The sequence below is a fragment of the Protopterus annectens genome, chromosome 4.part0 (genome assembly GCF_019279795.1).
Source record: "Protopterus annectens isolate FY-2018-M chromosome 4.part0, PAN1.0, whole genome shotgun sequence".
Lineage (NCBI taxonomy): Eukaryota > Metazoa > Chordata > Ceratodontiformes > Protopteridae > Protopterus > Protopterus annectens.
This window is the reverse complement of record NC_056733.1, coordinates 1810795636-1810812921: the sequence shown is the minus strand read 5'-3', so window position 1 is coordinate 1810812921 and position 17286 is coordinate 1810795636. Positions and strand designations below refer to the sequence as shown.

The following is a 17286-nucleotide window of genomic DNA, read 5'->3' as shown; positions in this document are numbered from 1 at the left end:
ATCATCTTTCTAACCTTAATTAACCTCTGTGAGGAATTTATGTTCAGACTACATGAAACATGCCAATATGTTTGACACATTTTAGTGTCCATCAGTGTAACCTATTATCACAAATGCATACCTGTTCAAAATGTTGAAATATATATATTCCATTCCTGACCCTTTATAAACCTTAGAGCCTGAGTCATGGCTGAAAAGGATCAGTCTGATCAGCTCATCCACCCAGTTAACAAACTGAAAAATACAATAAAGTATTTGTTTCAAGATATTCAGAATAATCAACTCTGCCATTTAAATAATGAAAAACAGATTTTTCAAAAAAGACTTTCACGTGTTGATTATACTACATGTATTACAACTGTATTTTTCCTTACCATTTGCTATATGTTTGACCCGTTTCCTGACATCTGTCTCTTCTTTTTTGGCTGTTTGTGACTGTGATGTAATTTCTTGAAGTTGTTCAAACATCTGAAATTTAAGACATATTTTCACATTGATAAAGTATATTTGTCATCTTTTAGTTTAAAATTTGCCAAGGCATGTTCCTAAGAAATTTTAAAACATATCTCTCTACTATCAATGATTTATTTAGTTCCAGAAAATTACTCCATCCTTCATATAATTTGTGACACCAAAGACTACGGTAATGAAATGTCACACGTTTTTAGACCTATATTGACCTATAATGGAGTAAAGACACAAATTGATAAACTGTGTGTAGACTCTATTTTTTTTTCTCAGACACAACAGAATATACATATACTTACAAAATCTTACGCAAAACAGTTTGGCTGCACAAAGCAGGTGATATGTTGTCCTAGTGACATTTGAGTAACATGAGATACTGGCATCAAATTAGATTATATTGAAAAAGAACTATGCAAACTGAATCCAAACAAAGCACAGGGAGGAGATGGAATTAGTAATAATGACCGGAGAACACTTCAGCAAGAACTTATGGTACCATTACATCTATTATTTATTAAGTCATATAAGTATGGGGAGAGTCCACAAGATTACAGGGGCATGCCCATTATTAAAACTGTCTTTAAGAGAAAGGGGAGTAGGACAAACACAAAGTCATACAGACAATTATGCTTTCATTTTGTGGAAAACTAACAGAGGTAATATTGGATAAGTTATAGTCAAAGATTGGAAGAGATGGGACTTAAAACCATATTTCAGCATGTATATGCTGAAAACAGATCTATTACCACCTGTAAGATGATGTTCTATAACAATATAATAGCAGCTATGAATGAAAAGTTGTGATGTAATTTATATAAATTTGACTTCAGCATTTGATAGGGTCATACACAAAACACCGATCAATAAATTACAACAAAAGGGTATTGATGTACTCTTGATAAGATGGATAGCTGCATGGCTTACAAATAGGACATGGCAAGTATATAGCAATTGGACAAGTGAAATTCTTGGTTACAGCCAGGGTGAACCACAGGGCTTTGTTGTAGGCCCATACCTGTTTAGATTGTATCTTTCAGATCTGTCTTTTTTATCCGAGGTGTTCTACAGTCTATATGAAGATGACCTGAAATTGGATAAACTGATTACATGTTTTACACATAAAGGGATGTCTGCAAAAGGACTTGACTAACTTGCCCGTGTCGGCACAGGAGAATAATATGACAATAAACACATCAAAAACTAAGCACATGAGACTTGGGAGACAAACTGAAAGGTGAATATTTAATACAACACACAGAGGTTCAAACTGTAGACTCATTTAAGGACCTGGGTATACGGGTAGATCCAGCTTTGAGTTTTTCTGATCATATCAACCAATTGGTTAATGATAGTTCTAGAACAATAGGCTGTATAAAATAGTTATAAAGTGTAGGAAGTCTGAAATGATGAAGTCATTGTTTGTCCATTACATTAGACCTAAACTTGAGCATGGAATAACAATTTGGAAACCTTATAAGAAAACAAGCATGAGTAAACTGGAAAGAGTATAACATAAATATCCCAAGGACATCCATGGATGTGAAACTTTAAGTTATTATAAAAGACTGAAATATCTGAATTATAGATATTTATGAGGAGACCTTTTCAGGTATATAGAGCATTTAGAGACAACTACCTCTGGGAATGTTTGGGGTTATCAAAGATTAGTAGAGAAACATCAGACAACCAATGTAGAAGATTCTATAGGAATTAGAAATATTGTAATTGGTTCACTGAAAGAGGAGCTAGTGCATGAACAGACTACCAAACTGTATTAAAGCAAGCACTAGTTTATATAATTTTTAAGAACACCCAGGACTCTTACATGAACAACTGTTTTGGTATACTGGCAGGTTAGAAAGGCATTAATGCCCTTGCCTGAAATATTTTTATGTATGCATGTATATTTTTTGACCTTATATACTTGGATATAAATCTTTATACAGTGACTTTTGATATTTAAACTGTCTGATTTGGGCCCAAGACTGATTACTTTCAAAATTATCAGCATTTTCATTTCTCTAGCAATTTGTCATGCTGATTTAAGGCTGCAATTGGTTAAAAGATTTATACTAAGCAGGCCCGTTAAACCACTCAGATCTCCAGGATTACTTCTGAAATGTGCCAAGTACACTTAAAGTGGTTAAGAAATAAAAAAGGGTTGTTGAATTCTCAGAGAAGAGATTGAGAATCAAGCTATCTAAAGCATTTTCAATTCTCAAGATAACAGGGAACACCGCACCATATATGAAAGACTAGATATGGGTTGGGGTGCGATGGCTATGTGGTAACTGGCTGTCTGATTATTATTATTTTTTTTTTACAGCAGAGTATAATAAAATTGCTCTTTTTTTGGTCATGGTGTGACCTTGGAGTGACTGTAATTAGTAAGGGAATGCAGGTGGCAAAGTGCCTCCATGGACTCCCAAGGTTAACTTTTACAGTACTTTATATAGTGTTTCATCATGTCACAAAACTTTGGGAGTAAGATTAGGGGCATACCTCTTTACCTCTTAGCAAAAGAAATCTAGACAAAGCCAGAAATAATGGAAGGGGAACAACGGCCCAGAAACGGGTCCAATTTTAAATATTGCTCTTATAAACTCAGAAAGTTGATAGAACAGGTTTTGCATTTGCATGCATTTTCTGAAGGATATGATGCCTGAAATTCAAATGGCTGTCATAATGACTTCAATTCCTCAGTAAATTGCTATAAAAACACAAATTTTGTGAGGAACAAACCAAAAATATGAGACAAAAATCTGGACATTCTGAGGAAATCTGGACAGTTGAAAGGTATAATTTGGGGCAATATGTCAAAAAATGGGAAAATGGGCTGTGGGTAGGTGGGTGTTAAATATATCATCTCTACAAATTAGACAAAATGCTGACAAACTTCACTTTACACTGACTACCACATCACAGTGCGTCTCTGGAACAGGCTCCACATCTATGTGAAGCAGAGTTCCTCCCTAAAATTCAAATATAACTTGGTCAACTGGATGGGCAACAGGAAATTCATCCCTGGTTTGGCACCTATGTTTCTAATGGACACAGGTAATGGTTCCGGTTCCTCTCTCAGGCCCCTGCTTGTAAAGGTTTAATTTCCCAAGCCCATGTTTACACTTATCAAGGGTACCAGAACTTGTCAGAGATTTGGGATGCATGTCTAGGCTTAAAAAAGGCCCTTGTTGTTGTTAGCCTAGTAAACACCTACAAACCTAGAAAACACCTACAAACCTAGAAATCTGTCACGAATACTATATTTTTAGTTTTGGTTTTGCAAGACTCAGAAAAGGAAAATAATGTGTTTTACATTTATTTTCCAACGTGTGTGTGTGTGTGTGTGTGTGTGTGTGTGTGTGTGTGTGACCTTGGATTTGGTATATGTAGAAATTGTGGGTGTGGGGGTGCCCCCACATTGGAAAATGCAAGGAATAAGCCCTCTGCAAAAGCAAAGGAGTGCTGTGTGATGTTAACAGTATCTTTGAGACTATTGAGACATTTAAATTAAAAAGAACCCAAGAAGGAAGTGCTGAGTCCTGAGGATGTTACATATGGAATTAAAATAATTCAGATTTACTTAGTCAAACTAACTAAATGTCTGCTGTTCTGGAGTCACTCTACTTTAAAACCTACGCTGTCAGCTTCTTTAAGTCAATGCCCGCACAGTGTGCAGTTGTGTCATGTATGTTAGATGTGGAAAAGTCTTACTTTTCTCGTGTGAAACCTTAAAAGATAAGTCCTTATTCTGAAGGGTTGAGGTTAGTGTTTGCATGTAAATCACGTACTGACACATGGCCGGTATGAACGTGTAATGGTACTAGGCGAGTAAGGGGTCATACACTTAGTTCTCCTCCACACTAGCTCCTTGTTCAGCTTTCTGCAAACAGCCTGCATATAATCATGTTTCTGCCTGGGTACATCAATATGCCACTTCTGAAAAGATGTTTTAATGCCTGACTATCCATCTACATCATTAAAGTACCTAGGGCTCCTATTTTCTGAAGTTAACTAAAGCAAGTAGCTATTAAAGCAAGCATTGTCTGAATGTAACTGGCTTCCTGAATACTTAAGCGACAACTGCTCTACAAATAAGGTTACCTAAAGGATATATTCTTTGCTCGAATTGTGCAAGCTTAAGAGATATTACAAGGCATAAGGTACAGCTAGGTACCTAACAGACACTCAAGGAATGCATACTGGGACAGTATTTTAATCAACAACAAACACAAGAGGCTGGTTAAAATCTGGTTAAAAGTACAAGAAGTTTTGTGAACCCTGAAGTTGTCTAGACTAGAAGAAAAGGAAATGCTTATTTTTTTCTGTGAAACCAATAAAAGTTTGGAAATTTAATATGGTTCAGTCACCATGGTCTGAGAATCCATAGATTCTTTTTATAGGGGCAATCTGCAAAGTAAGTTCTAGGATATACATCCAAGGGTTCTGTTTATACAATTAAGGACATAAAGATGTTAATTATATGGACCTGTAAGGAGAAGAGTATGATTTCTAACAGTAGGAACCATGTCTTAAACTCAAATGTGCTTGGACGGTTCCCCTTCATATGATCGAATTACTCTAAACTCGAAAGTCATAAACTCGAAACCAGAATCTCGATTTTAGAGAAACTCTAACATATGAAAAGGACAAAAAAAAAATTAACACCTTTCAAATGTTTTCGCAGTGGGGCTTTGCCTCCCTGCACCCCCCACCCCCCTACTTATATATACCTACTCAGAGATCGCACTACAGTGAAGGAAAGGGAAACCTCCCATTCTGCGCTATACGTATAAGTGTAAAATGGAAGATTTTCCATTCCTCTGCTATAGTGTGGTCATGAAATATTCACATTTAAACTGCTAGGGTACAGGGGGGCCTGCGATAAGGTAAGTTAACTTTATTTTTTTAAACCTGAGGCTCCCATTCACAATTTCGAGTGAATGGAAGTTCGAGATTCTGGTCTCGAGATGATGAATTTCGAGCTTCCATCCATTCGATCTTGTGAAGGGGAATCGCTTGGACTTAGTTTAAGGTTTAAACAGAAGAGATTTTTTTTTATAACCAAGAATAACTAGTTTTTATAGCAACAAGGACATATGGATGCTATGCTGAAGTGGCTATTGGAGACATATGTACTGGACTCCAAGCTCTTTTTCCAGTCAAATTTTTTCTTTGAGTCCATTTTATAATCAATTCTGCAGTGCTACAGGTTTGCTCATAGATTTACTCTGAATCTGCATAGGTTTACAGATACTATTAGCAGTGCAGAAACCATGTCTGAACATAGAAAAAGGAGAACACAACTGAAATAAGCTAATCTATGCCATTCTTATAACTAAATATATGAGATAAGCAACTCTGTCCTCTTATTATTTACAGTAAGACTTAAACTGTTGCAGACTTTGGCTACTTGTACTTAACTGCAAAATGCTTCAGAGACCCATAATTCACCTGCACTCTAAGAAATCCAGGTTTAGGTCTGATAAAAAAAATCACATAGTCTAGAAAGCATACAGGGTGTCCCTACAAAGGCAGTCCTGTATCACGTTAAAGTATTTAGTGCTATGGTTTGTTACACATGCCCACTACAATGACAAGACAAGAATTTTGAAAGCATACTGGGTGTCCCTACAAAGGCAGTCCTGTATCACGTTAAGGTATTTAGTGCTATGGTTTGTTACACATATCCACTACAATGACAAGACAAGAATTTTGACATGGAGAGACATATCAGGTGCACCCTATAATGACAAAATGAATTTTGACAAGTGCATGTATTTTCTGATGCAAGTTGTTTTCAGAACTGTAGTTACCTTTATGTTGAGCAGGAAAGCTGTCCTGGCCTCCTCCACAACCTTTTCCTTGCTGGCTTTGTCTAGATCAAGCGAGTTCATCCGTGACCTGTACAGCTGCTTGAACTTCATGGCGCTTGAGACTGCATCAAAGGTGAAGAATGCCAGTCCTTCCCCCGTGCTTGGCAGCTGCAAAGCTTTCTGAGCAATCTTCTTAAGGACCTGCCCCCCTGACAGGTCCCCCAAGTACCTGGTGTAGGCATGGGCTACCAGCAGCTGGGGCTCCTTCTGGCCCACATAATGGAGTCGTTCTACATACTTCTTTACTGCTTCTGGGCAATGAATCACACTTCGCCATTTAGAGCCGTAGAAGTACAGCATATCCTTCTCTAAGCTGCTCTTGCGGTGAAGTTCTGTTGGAAAATAGACTGGCGCAAAGCAAGGGTTCTCCTTGTTCCTTTCAATCTCTTCTTCAAGGGCAGAGTAGATAAAATACAATGAGGACATTACCAGCTATAAAACAGAAATGTAGAAAAGAAATGGAAATTATTTGCCAAAAAATGAACAGATGCAATACTATTTCATCTGGATATTTCTTGAGTATATATTGGTTTGGTGGATAATTATCAAATTCAACCCAATGTTTACCTTCTGCTATGTCTAGGGGACCTTTCGCCCTCTGTACATAGGCCAACCTTCCCTGAAGGGAAGAAATGTACACTATGCTTTCAGCCAGAAAAAATGAACTCTTGTTTGAATGGCATGCCAAAAATAACAGGGGGACAAAGGACCAAACTTGGTGAGGTTTTTTTTTGTAATTACTCTAATACACTTAAAAGTTTTTATTAACTTTCACTTTTGGACTAGTTAAGTATAAAACTGTAATCTGTGCAATTATGACTTAAGTATAACCATCAAAGAGTTACCAGAAAATCAAAAATGTTATGCGGGACAAGGTAAAAATAAGGCACGTTAAAAAAAAAAAAAATGGGAATAGTTGAGAGGTATGTTGAGTGGACAATCCCTCATAAACATCATCCTATCCTATGATATTCTTTGACATTATGCATGTATTCCCATACTTGTTTTGTACTGAGTAACCAAAACTTTTAGTAAGCATACTGTACCATCCTCACGTCTGTGGAGGGAGGCACCACACTGTTAACTTTAATATGGCCTTTTCACATATACACACATACCTTTCAACCTATTCAATCACAGATGGTAGTCTTAGTAGCAATCCATAAAGATCCTTCCTACCTACAGGAGAAAAAACAGCCCATAGAGGCTCAGGCGTCCCTGTTATGGCTAACTTCTGGTAACGCAGACAGGTTTCCTGACCCAGCTTTCTTGTATGGAGTGCATTCTCATGAGACCATGACGGAAGTACACTAGCTTGTCTGTAGTCTCTAATGTATCTGCCATTAGCTTGGCTACCATTTCCTCTGCATAATCTTGCTCACTTCTCTTTTAACTGAAAATGTACAGGATTTTGTATGTCAGTTACTTGTTTCATTCAAATAAAAACAGCGTTATCAGAAGTGTATGAATGTGTCAAATGTATTTCACCATCAACAATGAAACGCCTTAGGCAGTATAGTATCCCTTCAGTTTGGTATGGCTGGTATGCAAACAATCAACAGGACTGAAGCAGTTGTAGGTAAAAATACCATCACAGTAAATTGTCTAGCTTCTCTGTAAATGTATTATTAATTGGTATTGTAGCTGATGTTGTAATGTGTGCATAACCCATTTACTTTACTAATGCTTGTGTGCACAGAGTAAACCAAAAAGATTGCGAAGTAAACTGGGCAAATGCCTAAAACAAATTACAGATGACAATGTATTCCTGCCAACTATCTGCCTGGCAACCATATCTCTCAGCCTCTTAGCACAAGAAATCTGGACAAAGCTTAAAATAATGAGAGGACAAAGGCCTCCAAATAGGGACAGATTTTAAATATTGCTCTTATAAACTTAGAAAGTTGCTAGAACAGGAATTGTGTTAGCATGCCATTTGCTGAAGGATAAGTCTGATGTACATCATTAGTGGCTTCAGTCCTTAGTGATTTGTGAGAAAACCACAAATTTTATGAGGACCAAAAATCTGGACAGTTGAGAGGTATGCTGGCAACAAATCCCAGTCATGTTTATCACTAGGCTACTGCATTATATACTGCTGCTGCATTTGACAACATACCCATTTCAGAAATGATCTCAGGGGTGACTTCCTTAAAAGCCAGCCATGTGTAGGCTGCTTCTTCGTTAGAATTGAAGTTAAAATAGGGGAGACTGTCCCTACTGACAAAGTACCTAAAGAGAAATTCCTGAATACGATTGTGCCAGTAGCATAGCTTAAAACAGGTGTTATATAGCTTCCTTCTCTGAAGCCTAAATCCAGTAGGCATTCAGGAAAATGAATTTGTCTGTACCCCCCCAGTATATCCTGCTCAGACATGGTGGCTCTTGACCTGCCTGCTGCATAGTGAGAGGTACACAGACTTGCAAATCAGCACAGAGTTTATTACTGGCATCTTAATTGTCAGGTAACTTAATTTCAAGATTTCACTTTCTCTGCATGTGAGACACACACATGCACATGGACAGAAGGTGAACTCCCAGTTTTGTCAAGTTCCTTTAGGATATGCCCTGGGCACAACCATGTGCTCCCTGCAAACTTCCTGTTACAATGCTTTTACACATATTTTATGACTCTCACTATTTCATATTACAGAATCTAAACGAGGAGTCACTCTGTCTCTAATCACAGTTCACCTGGTGTCTAGGATTCAATGATGGTGATAGAACCCAAGGTGTTCAGTGGTCTGGATGCAGAACAGTCTTGGATCTTGATCCACATGCTTATCTGCTCTCTGTGCTCCTGTTCAGTATGACCAACATCTGGTTGTCTCAGACATGTACTGTTGTAGTCTGCATGGAGAGGTCAGCTATTTTTTGGCACATCAAGAAGTTGAAGGCTTTCTCCACATGGCATAATATGGAGAAAAACTGATCAGCAGTTTGGTCCGATTCATAACCAAAACTTTCAGCACAGTATACAGCCACTGTGTTAGTGTAAGAACACAGTAAAATGTTTATACTGCTTCTCATTGTCTTTGGTTTCATTATAAACAAGGGGGTTACGAAGGTCAGATGGGCCCAATATTTGTCTCCATTTAAAAGTAGTTCTGTCTATGAGATAAATTAAGGCGTTACTATCAATGGGGTCTCATATTGGAATTCTGATGCAAGCGAAAACTTGTGCATACCTGAACCTGCTTTATGTGTGAGCTTAAAGAAGCTATTTCTTCTCCCTCTGTCCTTGAAGAAAATGCAAGACCAAGTAAAGCCCACACCTGTATGCAGATTACAACAGCTAAAGTACATGGTATGTGCTTCAGAGAAATCCTCCTTTAAAAATCAGTGAGATTTTCTTTTAGCTTCCACTTAATCCCTACACACATAGTCAGTAATATTTATTGGCTGCCAGAAGCAATTGGGTAAAACCGGTAAGCAGTTTACCATTTTACTTCTTGTGGACTGTTATAGAGTGAGAGGGAGGTAGAGAGAGAGAGTTAGAAAATAAAAGTAAAGTAAGGATATAGGTTTACCTTAAACTCTTCCAATGAAACTTGCCCCTTCTGAAAATTCTTCATGAACTCTGTGTTTTCAGCCTGTTCGTGGACATCCTTGGTAGACTCTTTTAGTGCCTCTGACAGGTCACCAACAGGGCTGTGTTCAAGAGATAAAAAAATTCAAGTTGTCATGTTCTGAGATGGTACCAACAGTCAAGCTGCCACATGCAACTCAGCATATGATTCTAACTACTACACACTTTTTAATTTGAAAAAAAAAAAAAAAAAAAAAAAAAAAAAAAAAAAACTACACCACAATTGCACACCCACTGTACCCCTCATACCAGACTCTCTGGCCTATCCAGAGACCAAGACTTACTTTCCAAGTCCCTGGTAAATATAATTCCAAGTCTACAACTTTCCCTAAGCAGCGGTATTTTTTTGACACCATCATGCAGTTGTATTCACTTTCTTGGTGGAGACTGGAACGGGGATTTACTTCCCTCATGCCATCTGCCACCCTTCTATTGGTCTGTGCAGAGGTATACAATGGTGGTTTCCACTGGGGGTTGGGTCAACGGGACTTTTTCTTGGCTTCAAGTAAATCCCCCTTAATTCTTCATACAGTGACTTTACAGTATGCACACATTCTCAGGTCTTTTGCCTCCTCCATTTGTATGAGCCTTGAATACTGTGTGGCCTACAAATATCCCCAGCATACTCTTAATGCTGGTGCAGCCACTCTCGACTTTTGTGCAGACACCCCCTTCACCTAGTTTCCACTCTTCTATAGATGGTGGTGTGTCACTTATCTTCACTCCCTCCAAAAAATGTCAACCTATTGCAAGCCACTGTCCATTATAACTTTTTTTAGTTTTTTTCCTGTTTTCAGTCTGTTCGGGGGGGGGTGGGGATGTAGAAAAAACACCAAAAAAAAAAAAAAAAAAAAAAAAAAAACACCACACTAAACCAGGTTGCTGCCTTAAGTTGGAGATTACAGTGGATGAAGCTGGAAATGTCTTATTGCCACAGGTACTGCTACACACATGCCCTAACTCTAAAACATGGTGCCCTGCTTAATGCAGTTATTGTAGTATAAGTTGAGTGATACACAACAATGAGAAAACATTCCCCTTTAGGCCAGTTACTGATAGCAAGACTCTGCCATAATGTAGGTGCAATCCAGGCATGTATTACACTTATAAATTGGAGTTGCTCCCCAAAGCAACAAAACAGCATCCAGGGACATCATGGGTCACAAGACCATGCCAAACTAACCCCATGAATAAGCTGTTTCTCTTTCAGTATTAAAGATTAAAATGCACTCCCAACATGTAGATCGTCAGAATGTTGGGAGGTGTTGGGGTTCCAGTTCAAACATCAGCAACTGTACAACAGGACTTGAGCTAGTTAGCACCTGGTGTGCCACATTAGCCAACTGTTGTGCCCCAATGTCTGTGACCGGATATGATGTGGAACCAGGGGCTACTACTGGCCACTACATACAGTGTAGGAAGCTCCAGCTTTTTCTGCACTACAAGTATCACTGTGGCCTTGACTAAGGCTTACTGATCACTTTTGTCAGGTCATACTTACAAAAGACAGCATTCACGTCAGAGGATTTTTACTACATATTTAATAAAAGGAATACATTGTGATGCTAGACCAGTTTTAGGATGGGTCCATGTCTAAGAGGGCATAGCTGGCCCTGAGACAAGTGAAAGTTTGTGGCCAAGTAAGTTCAAAAAAAGATTCAGGTTAAAACTCCACAAGGATGTTACTACTGACTTTACAGTGTCTGCCCAGCGCTCTTACCAATATCCTTACAATAAGATCCTTCGGCTAAAGATGCTGTTTGGCACATCTGTTTGTTCACTCCTTCATACGCTGCTATATAGCCATCATTACCTGGATGTCTACAGCTTCGTTTGTCAAATAAGAGACTTGTATCATGTGCCAGAAAATTTTGCTTTTGCTGACATATATCATCTGAATTCTTAGTTACTGCCAGTTTCTTGTGTCTCTTGTCTCACTGCCCTGGTCCATCCTGTACTGTGCCCCCCCCCCCCCAGCAACAAAACATCTGCGCATAATTATCCTTCCATGTTAAAGCCAGCAGCCAGTCCCCACCTTGTGTCTACCAGTACAATCTCCTTTAGTCCTTACTAAATTAAATACACCTTTACATGTAATATTTGAAATAATCTTCCTGCTTCTCCTCTGTCTTGGCTTGAAATGTAGCACATGATAATTTCATGTCTACTTTATGGAGCATTGCAATGTAGGTGGAGTTACAGTGACCTGAAGAGTTGTAGCATCAATTTCAGTGGTTGCAGAAAAACAGTCTCAAAACTGTGTAATGATATTGAACATATAAACAACAATACACCATTATTAAACACACTCTGAAGCATAAACTGACATTTTTACTTGAGCATTGCAACGAGAATTAAGATTAAGCAACTTATTCTCCTGTCCTAATTTACAGGGCTCTAAGCAGTCTGGATGTAAACTTGCAAAATAGCACAAGGGGTTTGGAGTGATTTTCAGTGCATCAAAACAAGACTGTTATTTGTATCTTCAGATGCTGAATGTGGGTAATGAACATTGCCCTTAACTATACTGTACTTATCAATCATGCATATACTTTTATTTATTATACTAAAAAGTGGATAGTGTTGGAAGTAAAAATGGCATGCTGAAGAAGAAATGTCTGCTTTTTTTTCATAATTTTTGCATCCTTTCAGTATTACGATTCTTAGACTCATCAGTTTTTCTGCATGTTAAGTACTGCTCACATCCTGCTTAGAGAGAGAAAATCCTTGTTTTTCCAACTACCAGATGTTTTCTATTCAGTCCTTTACCCACTAAATTAAGACACAAGATGCTTTTTCCATTTCCTAGTAAAGGAAGACATGTCTAATGTTATCTGTTTGGCGTGGCTTCACTGAGATAGCACTGTTGCCAGGATTAAATAAAGGTAGGCGCCCCTAAACTCAGCCAGTTGGCCAAGGCAAGCTGTTGGAAATATTAGTTTACAAACAGCAGGTGTCACTCTTGGACAATGTGACCGTCTAATGCAAGCCAGAGTTTAAAAACATTTTTTTTGTCCACACTAAAACATCATATACCTACATTGATATAGGCAGTGAACAGAGACATTTTTTTGGCCTGTGACTGGAGTCTTCACATTCAAAACTTTTTGCAAAATTTCTGACTTTTCTTTTGTGACACCCCACATTTATTAATGCGGTTAATCCCATTATCCCTGCTTGTGCCTTTAGCTTTGTTAACAAAATTCAGGAAACATTAGCAGAATTAATTCACTGGGGCTCCTGACACATTAATTATACTGTAGTTTCACTGACTCCATCAGCTGTACTGGGATACCTTACTAATTATGACGGGTGCCCCCTACATAATGAATCTGACTTGGGAGGCCCCAAAACTCTTACGCCAGCCTGTAGTGAAATTATGTAGCTTAAATGATGCCGTACTACTTACAGCAAATAACTACATAAATAAAATATTAAAAGCTTGCGAACCCTGTGTCAAAAGATGATACTTTTCTACAAAGGTCAAAGACTGGTTAAAATGGAGAACATATGGCATGAAAGCCCTTATGTCTGAAACAAATGGCTTCATTTTCTAAGACACAAACCTTTTTATTCAGTTTTATAGGAGTGTTCATTGAAAAGACACTTTTACTTTCCTGGATTTTATAAGGCTTACCACTTATTCCAACAACCATTAGTATTTTTTAGTTCAAACCCTAAACAGATAGGGAAAGAGAAGCAGTGAACCGTACCCCAAATCTGAACCCACCACCATGTTAAATGTGAGACCTACCAGCTATTACACTTGGCTATTTCAAGAATGTACTTGTTGTTTGAATTCAATAGTAGAAACAACTGAATCTAGTTCTGCAGGCATGGCCAGGCCATATCAGCCTTCAGGAACAATGTACATGCATTCAGTGCCAAGTCAGTATGTGCTGCAGATACATGCGGACACTGTGTGCAACATGCTTCAGCAGAAATGTACAGTCCTCTTATGGTTAGGTTACCTACTGCACCTGTATACAAGCATGCTCCTTGGCTTACCCTGGAGGATCAGTTAGCATTCTGACTCACATCCCATGAATACACTATATAAACACTGCTACATTACAAATACTTACTGAAACACAGAGAATGTATAGAAGAATCATTAAATCATATTTCAAAGTTAAAATATACACCAGGGGTACCTAAATAAACTAATTTAACTGTGCACAGCATATACTATTACGATATTACCTCTAAAATATAAATATCCTATAAACATTATTTTTTCTTTATCAAAACCCTCGCAATACAGTAAGCATCCATTTTGTATTCCCCAGAAGCTTTCTTACATTATGGCTTACGTTTGCTGTCAAACACATTAGTGAAAAAAGAGGTTCTGTAGTCTGAATTGCGGGCTGATAGTGTTTTCAATGACACAATGTCCAGAACCTCTGGGACAACAGTCTTACTGCAGTATGCCCTTGATCAGAGAATCTAAGACCCCTGAATTGAGAGACACAGGATTTACTTATAGACCTCAGGAAAAAGACATGAATCCCCCCACCACCACCAAGGACTCAAGTTTCTGTGCAGAATAAAACAATTACATACTACTAATACACCATCCTGCAACAAGGTTTATGAAGTTAGTACAAGTTTTAGTACAAGCGTCTATTGTTTATGTTGAGCGTTTTTTGGGGGGATTCTCCATCTGTCGCAAGATACACCTGATATCCAGAGTTTTTCCAACCACTTTCTGCAAAATCTGAATGTTATACTGCAGTTGCACCCTTCTGGTATGCTTACATTATCACAAGGCTGACACCTCGTATGCCTATTATCATGTTCATTTAACCATCATGCTACTTTAAATGTAGTGCAGCAGCCACTGACAAAGCAATTTTAGTTCACAGTGTTTAAGCACTGTACCTGTGCTCTGCTCTCACGTTAATCAGCAAAACTCTAGTGCAGAAGGTATTTTGTTGTGAAGTGCTTTTAAGAAATAAAATATTATTTTGGTTTGGAACCTAAATTTGCACACATTACTTTCTTGTACATTAGATCCTTTGTATTTCCTTTTCCATGCAATAAAGTTCAGTCTGCCCCATCTTGTGCAGGCATGTAACAGGATGACCCATCTGATAAGGATAAAAGGCAGATGATGTATTATATAATGCCATGCCTTGAGATCGCCAAATGATTCAGCATACCCATGGTACAAACAAGAATGTAAAAAGTAGTCAAGTATGTTGAGGGGATATACACAGCTGCTTGTTTCTTTGATTATTGTTCATGAGGCAAACAGTGTGTGCTTACATATGCTTTAAGATACAGTCCAGAAAATGCAGACTTGAAAAAGCTAAAATCAAGTAAATGAACTTTTAAGCATTTACCACATCAGCATGTTTTAAATACATTTATTTAAAATACTTTAATGGGAACCATAAAGTAAAATATTACTTAAAGTACAACATTTTTCTCCTAAACTAAATTCGGTTTAAAAGGGAGAAGCCCTATGTGTTATCTCCCAACTGGAAAAAAACAACAACTTGATATATGCTGTTATTCAGCGTAGACCAGTGAACAGCATCAGTTCAACATGCTTCTTTGTTCCTTTTTTTAAACTCTAGAGTTCAAAAGAAATTTGTCAGATCATTTGTTATCTTACCTTTCAGAATTCTTGGTGTCTGTACTCATATTCTTGGCTGACTCCATGTTTTCTTTGTCTCTTACTGAGTGCTGGATGCTAGCAGATGAATAGTAGGCAGACAGCTTTCTGATTCTCTCTCTCTACTCTGCTACTTCTAAGCCGCTGTTAACTCCTTTATACTGTTGTGTTCAGCAAGGACACGTGACTGACAACCCCACAACCAGCTGATTCACTTTTAAAAGGAATTTATTTCTGTTGCAACATCATTTTCAGTTGAGGAGCACCCCCCACTCAAAGCACAGATGCGCATGCACGTACACACACACACACACACACACACACACACACACACACACACACACACACACACAACCTCCCCTTCCTTTTTTTTTCCAGAGTCACATGACATTCTACAGCTAGCACAATAACAGGATGTTGAGATAATGTTCTGCCTGTGTTTTTGCTTTTTCTGTAACCCTTTCTTACCCCAGAGCTAAAAGAATTGCACTTCAGAATTGACTCCACTTTGGTCTACTTGTCTCATGAGTCAGAGTGCTTAAAAGCAAGGACATATATTATAGATTAGTTGTTTTATTTAGAAGCCTTGTAACATAACAGCATACATGTAAAATTGCATTTTCTGAAAATTACTAAACATGCAATCTTTGTTTTTCGTATAATTTGTGATTTTAATTTTCATTGTTTTATAACAAAAGTTCAGAAATTATTTGGAAAAGCAAGAACAAAAGAAAATGAAAAGCAGTGTCAATTAAAATGGTTAGCAATAAATGTTATGATATTGCAACTCTAACTACCTTCTGAAAAAGAAATATTAGAAATTCCCGAGAAGAAATTCTAGATGTTTTGGGTTAGCTTTGTGTATGTGTGTGGCGTGGGGGTGGGGGAAGGTATCACATGCTGCAGGAGACAGAATGCTGACTAAGAGTTTCCGGCTTCTATCTCCAATGCCTAAGCCCTGATTTGTGGAATCATCTTTGCACTGTTATGGTGCTAATGTGGTAGAAGGCTAGGGAGACAATTTCATGGACAAGAAATGCATGAGTTAAGTAAGTAATACACACAGAATTTTAGAGCAGTGGTATGGTCACTAGGGACGAATTCCATACTTCAGCTGTTGACCCTAACCAATGCCCTAGACAGTGTATGATGTGGCATGCACACGCAGACATCATGCAAACATGCATACACATGTATATATACATTTATGCCATTTTGGACTATGCCTGGCATAAATGTTTAAAAAAGGATAATGCAAGATGAAATTCAGTATCTGCAGATAAGATCTTTTTGTAGTTAGCAATAATCTCTGCACCACTATTGATGTATGTACCTTCTTAGATAATCTATTTATGACATTTTATTTCCTTTGTGTCTTGTGTACCCTTATGTACAATCCTGTTGGTTCATTAAGGTTTTAATCTATACTGCTTTAAAAGCTGGTTTGAAATTAATCTGTGCCCAGATGAATGCACTTACAAATTCCTAATCAAGCCTAACACATTATAGCATCTGAAAGTAATAGTGTATTGAAGCGTGCCTGGGCTTCAGGCAGTTTTGTTACTTAAAAATTACTTCCATGGAGAATGCTTCCTGTGTCCTTTCATCTGTTGCAAATAAAATGCAAGCACAATGACTAAGACTGATTGTAGCTTATGAGAAGTATTCTTTTATGAAATATTAGCAGTAGAGCTATGTAAATAAGAAAAAAAAATGAAACATAACACTGTCAA

At 37.9% G+C, this 17286-nt stretch overlaps 1 protein-coding gene across 1 annotated transcript in view; it reads right to left on the bottom strand.

The window, feature by feature from the left end:
* Positions 1–15846, bottom strand: part of HMOX1 (heme oxygenase 1) — a 35657-nt gene extending 19811 nt beyond the window's left edge. Inside the window, exons 1-4 of the mRNA XM_044069494.1 lie at positions 15554–15846; positions 9875–9995; positions 6285–6776; positions 375–468 (exon numbers count right to left, since the gene is read on the bottom strand). Coding sequence (XP_043925429.1) covers positions 375–468; positions 6285–6776; positions 9875–9995; positions 15554–15600 — 754 coding nt within the window. The 5' untranslated portion in view covers positions 15601–15846. The remainder of the gene's footprint in view (positions 1–374; positions 469–6284; positions 6777–9874; positions 9996–15553) is intronic.
* Between the last annotated feature and the right edge of the window lie 1440 nt (positions 15847–17286).